Source organism: Protopterus annectens, chromosome 9.part0, assembly GCF_019279795.1.
Source record: "Protopterus annectens isolate FY-2018-M chromosome 9.part0, PAN1.0, whole genome shotgun sequence".
In the NCBI taxonomy this organism is placed as follows: Eukaryota; Metazoa; Chordata; order Ceratodontiformes; family Protopteridae; genus Protopterus; species Protopterus annectens.
Genome location: NC_056743.1, coordinates 1519593135 through 1519615923, shown reverse-complemented (window position 1 = coordinate 1519615923; position 22789 = coordinate 1519593135). Strand labels below are relative to the sequence as shown.

The 22789-nt window shown below is 44.3% G+C and overlaps 1 protein-coding gene across 2 annotated transcripts in view; it reads right to left on the bottom strand.

Moving 5' to 3' along the window:
• Window positions 1-22789, bottom strand: part of VARS2 (valyl-tRNA synthetase 2, mitochondrial) — a 1808135-nt gene that overhangs the window by 94418 nt on the left and 1690928 nt on the right. For both annotated transcript variants that reach the window (XM_044084462.1, XM_044084463.1), the window contains exon 26: window positions 20192-20401. In XM_044084462.1, coding sequence (XP_043940397.1) covers window positions 20192-20401 — 210 coding nt within the window. The remainder of the gene's footprint in view (window positions 1-20191; window positions 20402-22789) is intronic.

The window sequence follows — 22789 nt, the reverse complement described above, 5'->3', positions numbered from 1 at the left end:
TGAGTAAAAGGCATAGATAGTAGAGAGAGGGAGAGAGAAACCAGGGGGTTGGAGGGAGGGAAACCAGGACTGCAACAGTGAATACACTCTAACATCTACATTTATGGTAAGTGTACACAACTGTACTATGTTCTTCGTGTTTCACTGTTGCAGTCATCACACTTGGGTGGATTCCCAAAGCTGAAAAATATGTGGAGGCAGTCAAGCTGAGTTAGGGCTGGATAGAATGCCCTGCAGAACTGCTTTTGCAAAGCCTGCCCTGGATTTGGAGAAGATAGGCAAATGGTAGTGCTTGGTGAAGGTGTGTACTGAACTCCAGGAAGCAGCATCCAGGATATCCCTGGTAGGGACACCCCTGAGAAATGCTGTAGAGGTCGATGTTGCCCTAATGGAATGTGTTCTGGTTACCCATGGTGCTTGTAGCAGAAATGGATGCAAACTGCGATCCATTTAGATATTGTTTGCTTAGAAATAGCCTTGCCCTCTGCCCCTGTTGCAAAGCTGACTAGTAATTGGTCCTAACCAGGTAAAATCTGAGTTGTCTGTGCACGTCTAAGGAGTGCAGGATCCTTTACTCTTCATTTTGAGGATTAGGGAAAAAGGTTGGCAAATGTATGGATTGATTGACAGCCACACTGGACACCACTTTAGGCATAAAGTAAGGGTTTGTCCTGAGAGAGACCCTGTCAGCATGGAAAATAATGAAGGGTTCCACAGCCATAAGTCCTTGTAGTTCTGACACTCTTCTAGCTGAAGTGATGGCTAGAAGCAAAGCTGTTTTCCAAGAGAGGAATTTTAAGTCTGCTGACCCTGCAGGCTCAAAAGGGGGAAGTGTGAGTTTTTCCAGTACAAAGTTAAGGTCCCAAGCAGGAGTGGGTGCTCTCCTTGGTGGTCTTAAGTTGTTTGCCACTCTCAGGAACTGATAAAACACAAAGTCACCAAACTAATATGAAAACATACAAGGCTGAAGTCCAACTCCCTCTCAGGAACTGTTTGATAAGAGGCTGCAAGAAGAGAGGTGGCTCAGTGTTGTAATGAGCTGAAATGGCTGAGGCATGTATCTTAATGAAAGAGAAGGACAGGCCTTTGTGGAGTAGATCTGCTAAGTAATCCAGGATTAAAGGCAGGGAGGGCACAGTTGTGTCCTCTCCTTTAGACAGACTCCAGGAGCAGTACCTTTTCCACTTATCCGCATAGGATTTCCTTGTACTGGGTCTTCTGGCTTCAAGAATGACATCCAGCACCTGCTTGCTTAGAGCTGCTAGGGTAGGATTCAAGGGATAAGGCAGGCTGCAAGATTTAGAGTCTGCAGTTGCAGATGCAAAATCTGCCCCTCCTGCTGAAAGAGCAGGGTAAGGTTCCGGTGTAGGTGGCACTGTGGTCAGGCTGCGCAGGAGTGGGTACCAGTGCTGGCGTGGCCAGTCCGGGGCAATCAGAATTGTCTTCAGTCTGTCCTGTCTTATTTTGAGTAATACACTTGGGAGAAGGGGAAGTGGTGGGAATGCATAAATTGAGAGAGATTTACCCACTAAAAGGATAGGGCATCCACTTTTCAGGCCTTGCTGTGAGGGTTCCTGGTGCAGAATTTGCTGAGCTGGTAGTTGTAGGGGGAGGCAAAAAGGTCCACCTCTGGTGTCCCCCATTTCTGAGTCAGAAGACTGAAGGCGCTGGGCTCTAACTGCCATTCATGTGAGTCTAGTAGGTTTCTGCTTAAGTCATCTGCCCGTGAATTTTGCTTGCCTGGCAGGAACTGAGCTTGCAGATGGACTTGCATGTCCAAGGCCGTGTTCCACAGGGACATGGCTAACTTGCAGAGTGGGTAGAAAAGGGTTCCGCCCTGACTGTTGATGTACCACATAACTGTGGTGTTGTCTGTTTTTATTAGAAGTTGTCCTGGAAAGAGTAGGGATCTGAAAGCTGTCAGGGTGTTCAGTACAGCTAGCATCTCTTTTTGGTTGATGTGCAGATGCATTTGACTTGGGCTCCAGTGACCCTGAATGCATTTGCCATCCATGTGTGCTTCCCAGGCATAGTCTGATGCATCTTTGGTTAGGGTCTATATTAGAATACCGAACTTTCAAAATTTCGAGTGTTCTAATATCAACCTGTTTTCAGCGAATTTGGTTGTCCGTTTCTGTTGCTTCGGTATTTTCAGCACTGTGGTGGAAAGTTACGGGTTGGTTTCAGGTAAGTGTGCGACTGGGTGGACGTGAGGGTTAGGGTGAGTTAGGGTTAGGGCGTGGGTCAGGTAAGTGTGCGATTGTGTGAACGTGAGGGCTAGGGAGCTGGTGAGGTGACTGTGCGATAGTGATGGACCTTAGGGTTAGGGTTTGGGTTAAGGTAATTGGATAGTTAGTGGTGTACATATAGTTTAGTGTAGGGTTAGGTGTAAGAGTTTAGGTGTATGTGTGTGGATTGCTGTTTGTTTGGTGTGCTTGTGTTGTGTGTATGTGTTTTTGAACAGTGAATTTTCTTCCCTAGCAAAAAATTTGCTGTTCTGCATGTTCGAGGTTTTAAATTTTCGATTAATAGGGTTCGATATTAGAACACTCGAAATTTTGAAAGTTCAGTGTTCTAATATAGACCCTGTGGTTAGGGTCTGTGCGGCGTGGGTTGAGTAAAGGGCAGTCATGCTTCTGCCCACCAAAGGAACTTTGTCCTTAGACAGGGTATGATAAGAATGACTGTTTCCAGGTCCTGAGAATGTTGGCACCAAAGACTTTTTAAGTACCATTGAAGTCTCCTCATATGCAGTCTTGCATACAGAATTAGCAGTACACATGAAGTCATGAACCCCAGGGCCTGCAGTATTTTCCTTGCGGATAGCTGGGTTCTGGTGGCCATTTTTTTAAGTAGGCTGTCAGAAAGACTTGCTTTTCTGAAGTGAGGAATGCCATCTGGGATGTTGTGTTCAAGCTTGCTCCCAGGAATACAATCTTTTGACTGGCTACCAGTTTTGATTTCTTTTCATTGATTGTGTACCTCAAGGTAGTGAGGAGGTTTTTCACAAATGTTAGGTGCTGCAACAGCAATTCCTGACTGTTCGCCTGAATCAGGCAGTCATCCAAGTATGGGTAAATTTGGACAATGGCTGGAGCCAGGCATTTTGTGAATACTCTGGGCGCAGTGGATAAGCCAAAGGGAAGTGCAGAGAACTGAATGCATAGATCCTGCCCTGAAACGTAGATACTTCCTGCATGATTCCCTTATAGGGATGTGCAGATATAGGCATCATTTAAGTCTAGGGTGACTAACCAGGCATCCTTGGCTAGCAGAGGTAGAAGCTGTTGCAGGGTAAGCATTCTGAATTTTGGTACCACCAGGAAGGTGTTGAGAACTGAAAGATCCAGGATCGGATGCCAAGAGCCCTCTTTTCTGGGTACCAGGAGAAGTCTGGAATAGAATCCTTGACCTATCTGCTCCAATGGAACTGGCTGAATAGTTTTGATGGAGAGCAGGGATAGGACTTGGTTTTATGCCTCTGCCCACTGGTTTGGAGGAAGATCTGGGAACCCTTTTGGGGATGGCAGTGAGTGGAAGTAAAATTTGTACCCCTGGGATATAATGTTGAGGACCCATTGGTCTTTTGTGATGAACATCCAGTTTTTTGCATGAAGGGCAAGTTTTTCTCCTAGGGGCACAAGCAATTGGGCAGAGGTGAGGAGAGGGATGGAAAAGTCATTGTGAGTTTTTTCCGTAAGGAGGTGGCTTACCACTCCCTGCTTTGGGGGAGGGGGCACTCCATTGCTTAGCTCTCTGCATACTCTGAGACTGTAGTCTAGGTGGTCAGTTTCCCCTGGGTCTGGTTTGAGATGGTCTGAATGGGGCTGGAAAGGACCAGTGTTTGAAGGTGCAATGCCTACTGAATCTAGGAGGTTGCACTTGTAAAAATTCTTTAACAATCTGCATAGACTTAGATTTTTCTTCCATCTTTTTAAGAACCTCTTCTGCTTTGGTGCCAAACTGTCCTTGTTCAAAGGAGCGTCTAGTAACTTTGATTTGACATAGTCTGCTCCTTAAGCCAAGCATGTCTTCTTAGTACAGAACCAGTGACTGCTGCCCTGTAAGATGCTTCTAGGGCATCAAAGCCACACTGCAAAGTATGCTTGGTGACTTGGCTTGCAGAGGGCATAAGCTCCTGCAATTCTTTATTTTCTGCACAGTCTGTAAAGGTTGCTATTTTTTGTTTAATAAGTTCCATAATATGTTGCTGGCACTTCAGCATGTGAAATTGACAATTCAATGCTCTAATGGCAAGAGTTGCAGAGGTATATACCTTCTTACCCCATCTGTCCAAAGCTCTGGAATCCCTGTCTGAAGGGGTGGGATTCTTGGCTGTAGTTGCCTTGATATCTTTAGGCCCCTGGGAAATGATCTCTGGATCAGCAGTAGGATTTTTGAAAAGAAATTTGTGTGTGTCAGGTACTCTGTAGTACCTGTCTGGTTTCCTAGGGGCAGGGGGGTAAAGTATCAGGAGTAAGGCTGGATTCCATGAAAACATCAACAACTTCCAGGACTGGGGCTACTGCTAAAGGCCTGTGCTGTGACAAATCTAGAAATTATCCGAGTCTCTTTTTGGACTGAGGATAGTCTTGGCATTCCTGGTGGAAATTCTCTCTTAAAGTATGTAAGGTTTCACCAAAAGAAAAATCCTCTGGAAGAGAGGCAGAGGGAATGGATTCCTCTGCATCTGAATTCTTATAAGTAGATAAGGACATGTCTTCATAATCAGATACCTCAGAGTCATTGGACGCCTGATCTGTTGAAGCTGCAGGGGACTGGTCTCTTTTCCTCTTAGCAGAGGAAGGCTGACTTCCCCTAATCAACATGATAAGGTCTTCTGCCATTCTAAGCATTTGTCATTATGGCAAGGGATTAGGTGCATGCACTTTGGCCATCGGTTTTCTAGGCGTAGCATGTACTCTTGGCCTAAGAAACTCGGTAGTTTTAGATAAAAAAGAAGTCGTCGGTTTGAGTCGAACATTGGTAGTGCGAAAAACTGCCTCAGAAGCCGGTGTCTGCTCAGCAGCTCCGGACCCATCCAAGGTAGAGACATCCACACGTTCCATAGTCGAAGAAGAATCTCACGGCATACCAGACGCTGAACGGGTCTTGGTAGAGGCCTGTGAATCCACTGAAGCGGGCATCAAAGGCTGCAAAAGCTACAATGAGTACCGGCGAACTGGCGATTAGCTTAATGGAAGCGTCGTTGGCAGTATTGGACCTGTGTGGTTTGTCTCTGTCTTTATCCTTATGTTTTTTCAGAATACCGGTAGAAGGATGGCTTACTGAAACCATTTTGGAATACGGAGATAGAGAGTGAAAGAATTTAGCGACAAAGAGAGTCCGATGATGAATGGTTCGGGTGTTAAACAAGGCACAAAACTGACAGCAAGGTACGTCGTGGTCTAGGCCTAAACAGGTGATACAGTAAGAATGAAAATCTCTGTGTGGTATTTCCTTTCCACAGGCAATACGATTGTTAACTTTTTCTGACATCGGTTAAAGCAAGAAAAAAGGATCAACAACGGGGTACTTAGCTTTAGAAGACTTCAAGATTATTCAATTCATAAATGAAAAACTCAGGTAGCGGTCGACCGGCACTTGCGAACTGCTTCTGCTTCAAGCTCCTCGGCAAGAAAGACTGATATAATGGTGTCGGCTGCCTGTTATTATACCCCTGATGACCTGATGTCAGTCCTGGAGCGACAGCAACCCACGCGGAAATACTAAGTCTCTGGTATTCAGGCCGACTGAGGGCTACCTGCAGTCAGATAACCCAAGTGTGATGACTGCAGCAGTGAAACATGAAGAACATCAGCAATTGTATTCACCCGAGTGGCCACCTAAAGCATAAAAAAGTGTTAGTTCTCAGCATGACTCTTTGGGATAGAAAATTAGGTAAGGAAATTTGGAAGATAGGAGCATGAAGCTCTGACACACTTTTTTCAGAATTAATGGCTACATAAGAAAAACACTGGTGAAAGGAGGATACAGCTGCCAGATGAACTTTTACTAAAGAATAACTAACCTTTTTTTAAATATGTCTGATAACAAGGTATGCACTTGGGATACATAAACTAAGACAAGGTCTATATTTTGCTGAGTAGCAAAAAAGGGAAAAATTTTTTTTTTTATTTCCCTTTATAGATTTTTCTTGTAGAATCTATGAGATGCAGCTATTAATCACCTCAGGATGGAGCACATGGTCCTTGGACATCTCTGAAGTAGAGAAACCACACAATGAAATGCAGGGATAACATGTCTGGGTGAGGCTGTCTGAATAGGTGAGACAGCAGGTGAAGGTGTTATGGAAGAAGAGGTCAGCTCTTAAGAGGATGCAGCAGCAAGGGGAAGCATATCTGGCATGGCCAGAACAGGGCTATGAGAATGACCTTTGCCATACACCCCATGGCTTTCTGAAGGAATTTGATGAAGGCAGAGAAAGTACAGTTTTGTACCTACCATAAATGTAGATGTTCGAGTGTTTACCCTGCTGCAGTCAAAACACTTGGGTTATCCTGCCGTCAGGCGATCCCGCAGTCGGCCCGAATTCCAAAGTCTTGGTCCGGCGTCGGTTGCTGTCACTTCTTCCCTGACGTCAGAGCGTCAGGGGTATATAAGAAGCATCTGACACCATTTTCTTCAGTTTTTCTTGCCCCAGATGTCAGGTGCCCCCAAAAGGTAAGCAAAAAAAAAAAATGTATAAATAAAACAAAACCCTTAGATATAAGCAAATACACCACAGATACAGTATAGGATAAAATGGTAGAGATAAGTTCAGCTAGTTCAGAGGGGATGGAGGGAGGGAAACCTGGACTGCAGCAGGGTGAACACTCGAACATCTACATTTATGGTAGGTACAAAACTGTACTATGTTCATCGTGTTACCCTGCTGCAGTCATCACACTTGGGTTGAATCCCAAAGCTAAGGAGGGGAAGTGGAATCAAACAGGGTTAGAAGAAGCTAGTAGGCCCTGCAAAACTGCAGTGGCAAAACCAGCTCTAGTCTTACAGTAAAGAGGTAAGTGATAGTGTTTGGTGAAGGTGTGCACTGAACTCCAAGTAGCAGCTTCCAGAATATCCTTGGTTGGCACTCCCCTGAGAAAGGCTGCTGATGTAGCTGTACCCTGGTGGAGTGGGACTTAATGTTAGCAGGTACTGGTTTCCCATGATGTGTGTAGCAGAAATGTATGCAATGTCCTATCCATTTAGAAATGATCTGTTTTGAGATAGCTTTTCCTTGTGATCCTGTAGCATAGGCTACAAAGAGCTGGTCAGTTTTTCTGAAAGCCTTAGTTTTATCCAAGTAGTAATGTAATTGCCTGTGAATGTCCAAAAAGTGCAGGAGTCTTTCTCCTTTGTTCTGGGGATTTGGGAAGAAGGTGGGCAAGTGAATGGTTTGGGTTTAGGGCCACACTGGATACCATAAAAGAAGGATTAGTTCATAGAGAAACTCTGTCTTGATGAAAAATGAGGAAAGGTTCCACTGCCATTAGTGCCTGTAGCTCTGAGACTCTTCTAGCTGAGGTTATTGCTAGTAGTAGGGCAGTTTTCCATGAAAGAAATTTTAAATCAGTTGAAAAAGCTGGTTCAAAGGGCGGCAGTGTAAGCTTTTCCAGGACAAAGTTGAGATCCCAAGTAGGTGTTGGAGCTCTCCTTGGCGGTCTTAAGTTCTTAGCCCCTCTGAGGTACTGTCTTAGGAGTGGATGTGAAAATAAAGGAGGATCCGTGCTGTAATGAGCTGAAATTGCTGAGGCGTGGATCTTAATAAATGAAAAGGAACGTCCTTTGTGTAACATCTCAGTTAAATATTGTATAATCTGAGGAATGTTCGGCTCCAGGGGATTTAGGCCTTTAGCCTGGTTCCAGGAGCAAAATCTTTTCCATTTGTCTGAATAGGTTTTCCTGGTGCTGGGCCTCCTGGCCTCCAGAATGACATCCATAACGGCTTTGGATAGAGGTGTTGGCTGGTTGTTTAGGTAATTTGCCATGCAGCCAGGTTTAAAGTCTTGAGCTGGCTGTGTAGAATCAGATTGTCTCACTGGGTGAGCAGGTGAGGAATTTTGTGGCAAAATCCATGGTGGGCCCTGCGCCATGTTCCTTAAAATTGGGTACCAATGTTGGTGTGGCCAGTCTGGTGCAACGAGAATCATTTGTGGCCTCTCTAATCTGACTTTCAGCAGTACCTTTGCTAGAAGAGGTAGTGGAGGGAAGGCATACACTGTTAATGTTTTCCAACTGAATGAGAGAGCGTCCACTTTCCAAGCTAGTGGATGGAAGGTCCTATTGCAAAATTTTTGAAGTTGGTGGTTGTGGGGGCTTGCAAACAGATCTATGTCTGGGCGTCCCCATTTTTGAGCTATCATTGCAAATACTTGTGGATCTAGTTTCCATTCGTGTGGATCCATGATGTTTCTGCTTAGGTCGTCTGTCAATGTGTTTTTCTTTCCTGGCAGGAATTGTGCTTGTAATTGAACCTGGTAAGACAGTGCAGTGTTCCACAAGGTCATTGCTTGCCTGCATAGGGGGTAGGAATGTGTACCCTTGCTTGTTTATGTACCACATAACTGTGGTGTTGTCTGTCCTTATTAGTAGTTGTCCTGGGTGTAGAAGGTCCTTGAAAGCTGTTAGGGCATTCTGCACTGCTAGCATTTCTTTTTGATTGATATGCAGGTGTCTCTGATCTGTAGTCCATTTGCCCTGAATGCAGCGTCCTGCCATGTGTGCTCCCCACGCATAGTCTGATGCATCTATAGTCATAGTTTGCCTGGCTGTGGGTAAGGTGAAAGGCTGACCCTTGTTGAGGTGACATGCCTGTGCCCACCATAGAAACTCTTGTTGAAGGCAGGGAATGAGTGGAATCATTGTTTCCAAGCTGTGGCTGTGCTGAGTCCATACAATTTTCAGGTACCATTGTACTTTCCTCATATGTAGTTTTGCAAATGGTATTAGTAGTATGCAAGATGCCATGTATTCCAAGGCCTGCAGAATGTTTCTTGCAGGGAGTTGGGTCTTTGTTGCCATTATTTTGAAATATTGAAACAGCTGTCGTTGTTTGTCTGGCGTGAGATAAGCCATCTGGGCCGTTGTATTCAAGCTGGCACCCAAGAATGTTATGTTTTGTGAGGGCACTAGTTTTGATTTCTTTTTGTTTACTGTGTACCCTAGGCAACTTAGAAGGTGCTTGACAAATGCCAGATGCTGTAAAAGAATGTCCTTGCTTTCTGCTTGAACAAGACAGTCATCCAGGTATGGGTATATTTGAATTCCTCTTTGTCTGCAGTATGCAATTACTGGTGCCAGGCATTTTGTGAAGACCTTAGGCACAGTAGATAAGCCAAAGGGCAGTGCAGAGAATTGATAATGCGTTGAACCTGCAATGAAGCGGAGGTATCTTCTGCAATTTTGTCTGATAGAGACATGCAGGTATGCCTCCTTGAGATCCAAAGTAACTAGCCAAGCATTCTTGCCCAGCATGGGAAGAAGCTGCTGTAGTGTTAGCATCTTGAATATTGGTACTTGCAGATAGGTGTTCAGAATTGAAAGATCCAGAATGGGTCTCCATGCTTTGTCCTTTCTTGGAACTAGGAAGAGTCTTGAGTAAAATCCTTGTCCCTGCTCTAGTGTAGGTACCTGTTGAATGGTTCTCATGTTCATGAGAGCTGTAATTTGTTTTTGTACCTCTGCCCATTGATTTGGTGGCAGGTTTGGCATTCCTTTGATCCTTGGTAAGGTATGAAAGTGGAATGTTTAGAACCCATTTGTCTTTTGTGATGATGTGCCAGTTGTCTGCAAAAAATGCTAGTTTTCCTCCCACGGGTGTTGCCAGGAGAGATTTGCTTGGTAGTTTGAGGACAGAGTCATTGTGTCTGCCTTCTGCTAGCTTGGGGCCCGTCTTCTCCTCCTTTCTGGGTAGCAGAACCCCATTGGTGAGGTTTGTAAGGGCCCTGTGACTGACCTCTGCCCCTTAGGCGTCTGTATTTGCCCCTCTGTGATCTGTCTGAAGCTGGAAAGGATCAATTTTTTGTTGGTCAATTTCTGCTGAAGCAAGGGGGTTGTACCTGCAAGAAATCCTTGACCGTTTGCACAGATTTAGCCTTATCCTCCATATTCTTTAAAACCTCTTCTGCTTTGACACCAAATAATACATCCTGTTGTAAAGGTGCATCTAATAATTTTGCTTTAACATGGTCAGGGAGGGTTTGCTCTTTTAACCAAGCATGTCTACGAATGACTGAGCCAGTAACAGCTGCTGTACACGAAGCTTCTAGTGAATCAAATCCGCATTGTAAAGTATGCTTGCCCACCTGTTCAGCTGCATGCAACAGATCCTGCATTTCCTTGAATTCAGGCTGCTGTGAATGTGTGCTAATTTTTTTGTTTTAACTGAGACATCAGGAATTGTTTATATTTCAGCATGTGAAACTGGCAATTTAATGCTCTCATAGCCAGAGTTGCAGAGGTGTATATCTTCTTTCCCCATCTATGTAGGGCTCTGGAATCTCTTTCAGAGGGCACAGGATTTTTAGCCATAGAAGCCTTTGCTCTCTTAGGACCCTGGGATATGGTTTCTGGGTCAGCTACAGGGCTTTTATAAAGGAATTTGTGTGAGGTACTCTGTAGTATCTGTCTAGTTTGGCTGGAGCAGGAGGTGGAGAGTCTGGATTTAAACTAGACTCCAAGTAGACATCATCCACAATGTCTAAAACAGGAGGGATAGCAAGAGGTCTGTGCTGGGGTAACAAAAGGAACTCTCGGAGCCTTTTCTTAGAATCTGAGTAATCCTGGCCTTCCCAGTGGAAATGTTCCCTCATGGTATGTAATGTTTCCCCAAAGGAGTAGTCTTCAGGGGGAGATGCTGAGGGAATACAGTCTTCAGCATCAGAATCCTCATAAGGTGGAAAAGTGTAATCCTGTTCCTCAAAAGAATCTGAAGAGAGAGAAACCTGGTGAGAGGATGCATAATCTTCCTCTCGTCTTGGTCTTTTATCAGGAGGGGGATGGGAACCCCTGATAAGGGTAATTAAATCTTCAGCCATATTAAGCATCTGTTAGCTTAGCATAAGATTTAATGGTGAGTGTAGTTGGTCTGAAGACACCTCCTGCAACCGAAGGTGTTTCCTCTGCACCGGTGTCTAAATTTGCTCCGGTGTCGGTAGATGGCTGCGTCGGCCTAGTAGACTCCGCTTGGGAGTCGGCAGCTGTCTGGGGTTCCAGCTCTGCGGTAGTCAGGGGTTGCATAGGCACCTCACTGAAAACCGGAGAACCAGCGACAGGCCCATCTGAGGCCTCGGGGTCTGGCTTATTCCTAGGCTGCCTGTCCTTATCCTTGCGTTTTTTATGAATTGCGGTCGTCGGCTGCTCCGACGGCATGATATAATTGAATTTCCTACCAAAGTAATGCAGTGCGAAGTCAAAACGGCGTTTGATAGTGCGTTTATTAAACCTAGCATAAAACCGACAACCTGTGACGTCATGGTCTGGGCCTAGGCAAGGAATACAATAGGAATGGAAGTCCTTATGAGGTATTTGCTTTCCACAAGAAATGCAATTGTTAACTTTTTCTGACATCGGACTGAGGCAAGAAAATGTTCACCAACAGGGTACTTAGCTTTATTGAAGACTTCGGACTGAAATTCAAATCGAAAATCTCAGGTGTCGGCCAACCGGCACTTGCGAACTGCTTCTGCTTCGGGCACCGTGCGGCAAGAAAGACTAATGGCGTTGGATGCCTCATATACCCCTGACGCTCTGACGTCAGGGAAGAAGCATAAGCAACCGATGCTGGACCAAGACTTTAGAATTCGGGCCAACTGCAGGACCGCCTGATGGCAGGATAACCCAAGTGTGATGACTGCAGCAGGGTAACACGATGAACATCACCTCTGAGTAAGCAATATGCCACAGAGTACAGCCGGAGATTTTTCAGTCGGGCTGCATAGGACATATGTTTGAGGCCAGTAATCCTCTTGGTGAGGTACTTTTGTGATCTCTCCAGCTGTTGGAAGTGTCTTGTGAGGTACATCCCAAATGGGGCATTGTACTCTATGATGGGTCTGATGAGTGACGAGTAGAGGGGCACTATAACCTCTTTATTTCTAGATGCAAATCCTTTAGCAATTAGATGGGCCAAATAGAAGGATTTCCTAACTACTTGGGCAATATGATTGTCAAAGAAGAGATTACTATGTACCTGGGTCCCCAGATTTCTTATTACCTCTTCTGTATTAAGGGGGCTGCCACCTATTTGGTAATTTGTGGGTGTTTTGTTTTTCCCAAACAGGATGACTATGCATTTTTTGGCATTTAGCTTGAGGCCATGACTTTGACACCAGGTGTCCGTCTCAGTAAAGCCCTTTTGGAGAATGAATGTGTCAGCCGGAGAGTCAATTATGGCTCCCAGTTTGCAGTCATTGGTGAACTTGATTAGCCATAGTCTTCCTGTGTTTGCCTGTACTTCTGAGAAGTATATGCCGAACAGTAGGGGTCCCAGGACCGAGCCTTGCAGGACACCACTTGTGACTGGTTTAGAGTCAGACCTGGAGCTTGCTATTCTTACTGTGTGAGTTTTGTCTGTAAGCCAGTTGGCAACCCATCTCGTGACGTAGGGGTTTATGTTCAGGCTGGTGAGTTTTTCTGTAATACCTAAGTGGGGAATGATGTCGAAAGCCTTGGCGAGGTCAAGGTAGGCTGTGTGAACAACCTTTCCCTCGTCTATGGCCTTGGTGACTGTCTCAAAGAAGTCAACCAAGTTTAGTAGGCATGATCTGCCCTTAACAAAGCCGAACTGGGTCGGGTCAAGTGTTTGGAGATTCCCAATGTCTTTGTTAATGAGTTCCATGATGATGCGCTCCATAGCCTTGCAGACCAGGCTAGTCAGGCTTATGGGGCGATAGTTACCAAGATCAGTTGTGGCCCCTCCTTTGTGGAGTGGAATAACCATTGCTGTGTGCCATTCTATGGGCACGTAGCCTGCGGAGAGGCTGAGGTTGTACAGCGTGTTTAGGTGGGGGGGGGTTAGTTCGTTCAAGACGCAGCTTGGGACACCATCTGGTCCCATTGACGCTGTGTTTTTGGCTTCTGAAAGGGCTATTTTCACCTGTGTGTCTGTGATTTCCGGGACACTACACTTTTCCGGTATTGTTGTGGGCCTTTTTGGGGGTGAGAGGGGGGTGAAGTTTGCAATTACTCTATCTGCCAGGATGTTGGCAATATCAGTAGGTTCAGTATACTTTGTGCTATTTTGCACTAGTTCAGTGCATATCTGTGAGTTGCCACTTAGATTCTTAACATAGCTAAAGTAGGCTTTGTGGTTATCTTTTGAATCCATGGCTATTTTTCTTTCAAAGTTAGCCTTGGATGATTTTATGAGGGACTTTAGTTTCTTACTGATACTGATCAGGGATGTCTTTCTTTCTTGGGATTTCCTTTTTTTCTGAATTAGTTTCCTCCTTCTATTGTATAGCCTGTTTATGGCAGGGGTCCACCAGACTGGTTTCCTTCTCTTAGAGGAGCAAGTCTTGGTTTTGCTAGGGATGGTACGATCCATGCATCCTTGTAGGTGCTCATAGAGTGCATTTGTAAAGGTTGTAAAGGTTTCTGCATCTTGGGCAGCATTATCCTTTAGCATGGAGGCTGTGAAACTTATTGCCTCTGTCTTAAGTAAGGTGAAGTTTGCTTTAAAAAAGTTTTTTACTGTCGTTTCCCTTAGTTGGGGTGGTGGTGGGGTGTGGACATCCAAAGTGATTAGTTTATGGTCTGATCTAACCAGTGATGGGTTGACCTGTGGTGTGGAACACCTGTCGCCCATGTTTGTGATGACCAGGTCCAATATGTTTTCACTTCTGGTAGGGGAGTTTACCAGCTGATCCAGGGCATTTGAGTTGATGAATTCCAATAAGCGCTGGGCCTGGGAGTTTGTACTCAAGTAGTTTTCCGAGTTAATGGTAGGGTAATTGAAATTGCCTAATATCAGGGTGTTCGGTAGGACCTTCATGTTTTCCAGTGTCTTCAGAAAGGTGGAGTGGTGGTCCCTGGGTCATAGAGGGTGATCTGTAGCAGGCCACAATTTGCACTGCAGATGTGCCTGATGTTAGCTGCACATGGATGATCTCAGAGGTATCATGCTACGCCACTAACCTGGAGGTGTGTTTTGGTCCATGTTCTGTGGCCGAAAAGTGTGGTACGAGTTGTAGCCCGGTAGTGCTGGGGTGCTCTCTGGAGCCTTGAACCAGGTTTCAGTTACTGCACAGATGTTGACATTCTCCATACTGAGGAGTGCTTCGAGTGCATGCATTTTGAGATTTAAACTCCTGGCGTTGAGTAGCATAACCCTCAGTTTTTTGTTAATTGTGCTGTTTACAGAGGTGGGTATGACTTTTGAGCCTTGCCTACAAAAGGCACTATGAGGGCAGCAAGAGCCTTGGCAAGTATTCGAAAGCCTAGGGGTGACAGGTGCAAGCAGTCTCTTGCGAAGTAAAGCGGCTTGTTGAGCATGTCGTCCCAGGCTGACAGACACTGGATCCCCTTTGAATGACACCAGAAGATTAGCCAATTGTTGAAATTGATCATTTTTTCTTTATAGTGAGGTATCATTCTTGGTGAGGGCAGGATGCTACTCAGGGTCAAGGTCATACCAGCCTAGGCTACATGAACAGAGAGCTCTTCCATGTCTCTTTTCATGTAGTCCAGGGAGGTACGTCTCAGGTCATTCACACCAACATGAACAATGACAGAGTCATATTTGTACTTGTTCTGGAGTGACCTGAGTGCTTGTGTTATGTGGCGGATTCTGGCTCCCGACAGGCAGCTAACAGTAACCATCTGCTCGTCCAGCCTAGTGAGTGGGAAGTCAGTGTGCCTGACTACAGAGTCACCTATTACTAATGTGTTAGGTATGTTATTTCGCCTTAAGGGCTGTGATTGTGCGGCACAGTGACTTTGTGTTTTATGTGTTGTCTGGTTTGTGACGGTTTTTATTTAGAGCCTCCAAGTATGATTTTGTGTATTTATGTGTATTTTTTGCCAGTGCTGGTTTAGTAGATCTATGTATGGCTGGAAGTTTGGTGCAAGTGTTAACCTTCACTTCTTGACTGTCTGTTCCAGTCTTGGGTGGCGACAGCTTAGCCTCCAGTTTGGCTGTATAACTGCATCTCTCGCATATGTTAGTGTTTTGTGGTAGGAGGAGAGAGTTGTCTGTGTACATGAGGCAGTTGTAACATTGCCTCAGGATACCCACATTCACCAGCTGAAATGGAGATTACACTTGAAATTGCCCTTTGGTCATGCCTAAATAGTAGGGTGAGCTGCTTAGTTGCTTGGTTGGTGAGGGGTGAATAAACAGCCTTGCCCTGCTGGGCAGTCAAGTGTCAGGGTATATTAGTGCTTGCTATTAGGTCTGAGCAAGTGCTGGGCTGTAGGATGCTTTCTGAGTGCTTAGGTTGAGAGTTAGACTAGTTTCAAGGGAAAAACTGAAGAGAAGACTTAGTGGAGCTGGGAATAATTTAACCCTAGCTAACCGGCCTTGCCCAGCACACAAAACTGTGGAAACAAGTTTTTATAGCAGGGAAATGAAAGAGAGAGAAATTAGCACAAAATGGCCAATAAACTACTAACTTCTGGGCTGGAACCACTCTTCCAGGGACAGATAGGCTGCTAAAGCTCCACTCTCTCACAGGTGAACAGAGAAACTTCCTTCTATCCAAGTAAGGTATCGGCAACTCAGAAACTTGTAACACTGCCCTGAATTCAGCACTAGCCTGAAAACTGGACTATACTAGCTTAGAAAGGCAGGAAAAAAGGATTTTTTTTTTTTGAAAAGATAAGTCAAAAACAGTAAAAAATACACTTAAAACAGCTTTAAACTACTACAAATGATCAGATAAGGCTATCGCACTTACATTATTTAAACAAAAAAGGACTTTTTAAAAGTGCAGGCAGTCAAATAAGTACAATATGTGAAAAAAACCAAGCTTTTGAATCACAATAAACACTGGAAAATCGGTGTTTAGGCGGAAAACAGTTAAGTACAGCAAGAAAGTACAGAAAACTGATACTTAATCACTCCAAAGTCTCTCTTCTAAGCTAGAAGGCTTGTATTAGTTTAAGGCTTTCTAGTGCTTCCCAGTAGGCTAGTTACAGGAAAGATGGGAAACAAGTGCAGATGTGGTCTTTTAAACCAAAAAGTTGAAAGAGATGGACAAACTGTCCAGATGGTCAATAAATTACAATTTCTGGGCCAAGAACCACTCCTCTTGTGGTAGATAGGCTACCTAGTGCTTACCACTCCCACTGATAAGCTAGAAGGCTTTCCTCCAACACAGAAAGGCTTGCGGGGCTCAGAAACTTACCAACAATCCTGGATACAGCAACTCTGTAACCGGACTAGGCTAGTTACAGGAAAGGTGGGAAACAAGCGCAAGTGTGGCTTTTAAACCAGAAAGTTGAAAGAGATGGAAAACAACTGCCCAAACGGCCAATGGCTACAATTTCTGGGTCAGGAACCACTCCTCTTGTGGGAGATAGGCTACCTAATGCTTACCACTCCCACTGATAAGCTAGAAGGCTTCCCTCCAATACAGAAAGGCTTGGGGGGTCTCAGAAACTTAGTAACAATCCTGGATACAGCAACTCTGTAACCGGACTAGGCTAGTTATAGGAAAGGCAGGAAACCGGCGCAAGCGTGGATTTCAAACCAAAAAGTTGAATGAGATGGAAAAAAACTGCTCAAACAGCCATCAGCTACAATTTCTAGGCCAGGGACCACTCCTCTTGTGGTAGATAGGCTACCTAATGCTTACCACTCTCACTGATAAGCTAGAAGGCTTCGGGGCTCAGAAACTTACAAAGAGTCCTGGATACAGCAAATATGTACCTGGACTAGACTAGTAACATGGAAGGCAGGAAACAAGCGCAAACACAGGCTTTTAAATCAGAAGGCTGAAAGAGATGGAAAAGCTTCCCAAACGGCCAATAAACTATAATTTCTGGGCCAGTAACCACTCCTCCTGTGGTAAATAGGTTACCTAGTGCTTACCACTCCCACTGATAAGCTCGAAGGCTTCTCTCCAACACAGAAGGGCTTGGGGGGCTCAGAAGCTTACCAACAGTCCTGGACACAGCAAATCTGTACCTGGACTACACTAGTTACAGGAAAGGCAGGGACCAAATGCAAACACGGGCTTTTAAACCAGAAAGTAGAAAGAGATGGAAAAACTGCCCAAACAGCCAATGAGCAACAATTTCTGGGCCAAAACCCACTCTTCCCGAGGTAGATAGGCTACCTAGTGCTTACCACTCCCACTGATAAGCTAGAAGGCTTCCCTCCAACACAGAAAGGCTTGAAGCCATGTCGAACTCAGAATTGATGGACATGCTCCACCTAAAGAAATCCAAGTCACTGCGAGCCACACGCTCTAGTGAGTTAAACCTCGCCACAACAATAAACAGAACATGCTGGAGGGATAGATTCCTGTCACAGAGACTCCCCATGCTTTGGAAATAAATTCCAAACTACATTAGGCAGAGCCCCTCACTAACACTCTTCAAGAGAAACCTTAACGAGTGGAAGAGTAACAGAAAATACACCCCTGGGATCACTTTATTGGCTCTGCTTGACAGAGGATCAGTTAATTAATCAATGGGGAGGCGAAAGCCGACACACTCTGGCTAGGCTTATAAATGCCCTCAGGCAGATAGCCTAGAACCTACCTATGAACCTACGAGAGGAAATGGGGAAAATCAATACAGGAGACCTGGAGACCAAAGGTGAGAAAAATGCACCTTTTAGGAGTTGTCCCTCTTGGGAATGATGGTGAAGACGCTGTCACATTTGATGTTTGATGGAGTAGCAAAGTGAGTGCAACAGCATCTTCCCCAACTCTGGGACATCTTTCAAGAGATTGCCTTGTGGAGAGATTGTCTGAGTGAGAACAAAACCTGCCTGCTCAAGCTACCCGCAATCACACTGGATGCTCCTGATATGTGCATTGCTGTAAGAAAGCACTGTGATATTATGGACCATTTCCATATCTTTATGGTTTCTCTGTAAAGGGGGTAATTATCAATTTCTGCCTTGTGTCCATGAGGCCCTTTCAAAAACCAAAGCATTCTGAGGAAGATATCCCCAGTGTTTCTTCTTCCTTATCTGGAATGGTGTTTAGGAGCTGAAAAGTCAGGTGGGACTCTCCTTCCTCGTTCACCCCTTCTTCAGAATATTCCTGTTATTTCATGCCTTATCTTCCTGATGTCCTTAGACTCTCCCACCCCCAAAAGACTCAAGAATTTAGTTAGAAAGGCCACAAACAAGATCTGTATAAAGGGATCTGGTGTGTCAGTCTCCTATCTCACCAAAAGGGCTGAAAATTATGGTCTTCTCTGAGGAAGGAAATTAGGCCTGAAGGGAAAATACAGCCAGTGACCAATGTACTTTTGACAGAGACACATCAAACTGAAATGAGAACTCATGAGTCATTGTGGTGAGACCCTGTTGAGGGCTTAATGATAAATATCTTGACAGTCCCTTTTGAAGGGGAGCAAGGCGATATCCAGAGACGATTGCTTGTTTTTCTCAGACAGGAAAATGGGAGGGCCTGGGAAAGCATTATGCCACTTTTGTGGAAAATTAAAAGGAATAAATGAAGAATCAACATTAAGAGGAAAGAGGGAAATCATTCCATTCAGAATAACCCTTACAACAGCAAGAAGGCTCTCGAGGAGAATGACACTGAGAGTGCTCTGTGAATGAACACTGGTACTTCTCCTTGGGCTTTCTTAGGCTTTCAGCCTATGGCCTCCACACAGAGGAGCTAATAATGCTCTGTCCCAAAGCTCTGATTGAAAATCTGGCACTACTAACAAGCTCCTGCATCATGGCTAATCTTCATGCTTATCCTGACATGCCATCTTGTGTCCAGAGGTGCATGAACAAAATAAATTTCACTGATGACTTTTTCAGAATACATCACTAGAGGAAAATGCATATGTTAATGAGGAAAACGATTTTTCAGACACACTTACACAACAAGTCCTAGTCTGACACTGCAGTGGGAAATAACTGATGGGAAACTTTCGATGAGCTCACTTTGGGTCATTTTATGATAGGTTCATGAGTAATTACCAGGCTTGCAGTCCAGGGAACCACTGAATATCCAAAGCACAAATTCCCAGTTGTCCCTAGGCACTGTCTGGTTACTTGATTTATACTTAGAACCACTTGCAAAGAAAATAAGGACTCGTTTAAAACTGTCTAACATTAACACTGTTTTGTGCTAGAGCATTAGAGAAGAGATAAGCAGTAACTTGTTAAAGGTCACACATTAGTGATGGCTATGTCAGATGTGATGAAAGGTTTCTAGAAAATGACTTAGAAAGATCTGAGTCTGATGACTGAAGTTCAAGAAGTGGTGAATTGCTGGTCAAGATAAACACATAGAAGACCCTTCCAAAGAAACACATAGAAGACCCTTCCAAAGCACAATGGTATTGTTTTCTACTCATAGACAGGATACAGAATTTGTAACCTAAATTAATTTTCTCACATCATCATCTATTTACTACAGGAAAGGATGTGGTGGATAAAGAACTTGAGAAGATCTGAAAAGTTCACGTGACAGAGACAATGCAGATTCTGACAGTATGACACTGAATGATACTGAGCACCGAAGGAACACAAGAGTACTCGCAGCACTTTTAGCTACATATTTACATAACTTATGATACAACTGTACATCAGTTCATAAAACCTGTTTGATGCAAGCTCAACAAGTATTGGTCTCTGCTGTAGAGGCGCAAAGGGACTGACTCCACAGAAGACCAAAAGCCTGTTCATAACTGTCCATGTGAATCATCAGAGAGGAATAACATCTGGCAGGTGTAAGATCTGTCAAAGACTGTGCCAGTCAGCATCTGTACAAGTTTCCTTACACTGTAATAAAATTAGTGAAAGACAAATGCAATGCATGTTAAATGGCCACCGTGGTCATTTATGCACAAGGATCAAGCAGGTCATACATAAAAAAACCTAATGGTTTTACTGCTTTACCCAGTTAACAAATATGCCAAACAGATACCCATCACTGTACATCAACAAAGAGCAAAAACCTCAAATGCATCACCTATAAAAATATTCTGTAGTTATACTTAAGACTGTAGTCCTAAAATTATTTTCTTCTTAACTGTCAAGTCTTACCAGTTCCTCAGTACTGGGGAATCTTGCCACACAGATGCTTGGTGCTGTCTCCCCAGTCCGTCTTGGTAGCCTTTGCCACAACTCTTCTGTCAGATAGGGCATGAAAGGAGAAAGCAGATGGAGTGCTGTCTCAATGCAAGAGTAAAGGACCTGTTGGGTGGTGCGGACTCGTGTCACATAGCCACTCTGTAAAACAGGCTTCACACACTCCTGTAAAATGTAATGAAAGAGTAAGTGTAATCAATCAAAAATCTTGATTGTAATCAGAGCAATAAGGACTACACAATCATTTTGAGCTACTGAAAATTACTAAGTCGACAGACTGAATGAATACAACTGATCTGTCACCATCTCAGTAATATTCATAAACCAGTGAATGACAGTCACTACTAAACACAATCCAGGGTGCTGACTAGAGTATTTATGGTATTACATTGGGATGAAACAGCTAGGTTTGAAATGACCTCCAGGTCAATAGCCTAGTAACCTCTTATGATCCATATAATTACCTCTTTAAAATCATCTTAATTATAAAAGGGCCACAGTGTCAGATGTGAAATTTGGTACATCAGCAGTATACACAGATGATTATCTGACAATGACCATGCATATCAATGAAGCAAAAGATACACAAATGTATAGACTATATCCAATTAAGGCCTGCAGACAGCTTGCCAGTCAAAACAGCAAGAAAGTTATCAGAGGCAGAGTACTACCTTGTATGTTGGATGTCTGACATTCACTCAACCTACTTGCTGACTACTTAAAATGTCATTTCTGTAAGCAGTAACATGAAACAGTAGATGGAAGATAACACCAGCAGACCATAGAAAGGCTAGCTGAATGCAAAGACCATAGAAAGGCTAGCTGAATGCATGACACTGTAGCCAGGTTACTAGAACTGCTAAAAGGTACGGCAGTGAATACTACTGCCATCAAACATGAAAGGAAAGAAGACACTGGTGCATATTTCAAACGAATTCTACTTAAGACAGGCAGTCTTACCATTCTAAAAGATAGTTTAAGCAGTTAGTGAGTATGTAGTTAAGCAGTAGGTTAGTTAATTGATCAGGATGTCTTTAAGATAGACAGCATTTTCAGTAGCAAGCAAGGGGAAGTTCCAAACTAACAAGTGAATACTTCATGGCATAGAAACCACAGTGAAGTAGTACAAAAAATGAGAGAAATGTAACTAAAATGCAAGATACAAAGAAACTCTGTATAAATATATTTGTGTATGCGTATTTGTGGATATCTACATCTATATATAGGTGCTTCAACGGATCCTGGAAACTATCGCCCCATAAGCCTGACTAGCTTGGTCTGCAAAGCTATGGAAAGGATCATCATGGACCTCATAAATAAAGATATTGGGGACCTACAGACACTGGATCCTACCCAGTTTGGCTTTGTTAAGGGCAGATCCTGCCTCTTAAACCTGGCTGATTTCTTTGAAACAGTCACCAAGACCATTGACGAGGGGAAGGTGGTCCACATAGCCTACCTGGACCTCGCAAAAGCCTTTGATACAATACCCCACTCGGGAATTATAGATAAGCTCACCAGCTTAAATATAAACCCCTATGTCACTAGATGGGTTGCAAACTGGCTCAAGGACAGAACCCACATGGTTAGAATTGCTGGAGTCATGTCAGACTCCAAACCAGTTACAAGTGGCGTCCCACAAGGCTCAGTCCTGGGACCTCTCTTGTTCGGTATATATTTCTCGGAGTTACAGGCCAACACAGAAGGACTGTGGCTGACCAAGTTTGCAGATGACTGCAAACTGGGCGCCATAATCGACTCTCCAGCCGACACAAGCATCCTCCAAAAGGGCTTCATAGAAACAGACAACTGGTGCCAGAGCCATGGCCTCAAGCTAAACGCCAAAAAGTGTATAATCATCCCATTTGGCAAAAACAAAGTGCCCACAAATTACCACATACGTGGTAATCCATTAAGTACAGAAGAAGTAATTCGGGACCCAAGTTGATAGCAATCTCTCAACCACGTGGCCAAAGTGGCTAGAAAAACATTTTATATAGCCCACCTAATCATGAAGGGATTCACATCTAGATCAGGGGAGGTCATCGCGCCTCTTTACACATCCCTCATCAGGCCCATAATTGAGTACAATGCCCATTTTGGGATGCACCTTACCAGACACCTGCAGCAACTGGAAAGACCCCAAAAGTACCTCACCAAGAGGATCAAAGGGCTGAAACAGATGCCATATGCTGCCCGGTTAAAGAAACTCCAGCTCTACTCAGTGGCATACCACCTGCTCAGAGGCGATCTGTGCCTGACGTACAAAGCCATGTCCAACCCGGAATTAATGGACATGCTGCACCTCAGAAAATCCAAATCCCATCGAGCTACTCGCTCGAGAGACTTGAACCTCAACACTGAAATAAATAGGACATGCTGAAGGGACAGATTCATAACCCAGAGGCTCCCTTCACTCTGGAATAAAATCTCAGTCCAGGTTAGGCAGAGTCCCTCATTGACTCTCTTCAAGAGGAATCTTGATGAGTGGATGGGAAATTGTAGGTTTAACCCGGGTACCACTTCTGTGTCACTGTTAGACAGAGGCACAGT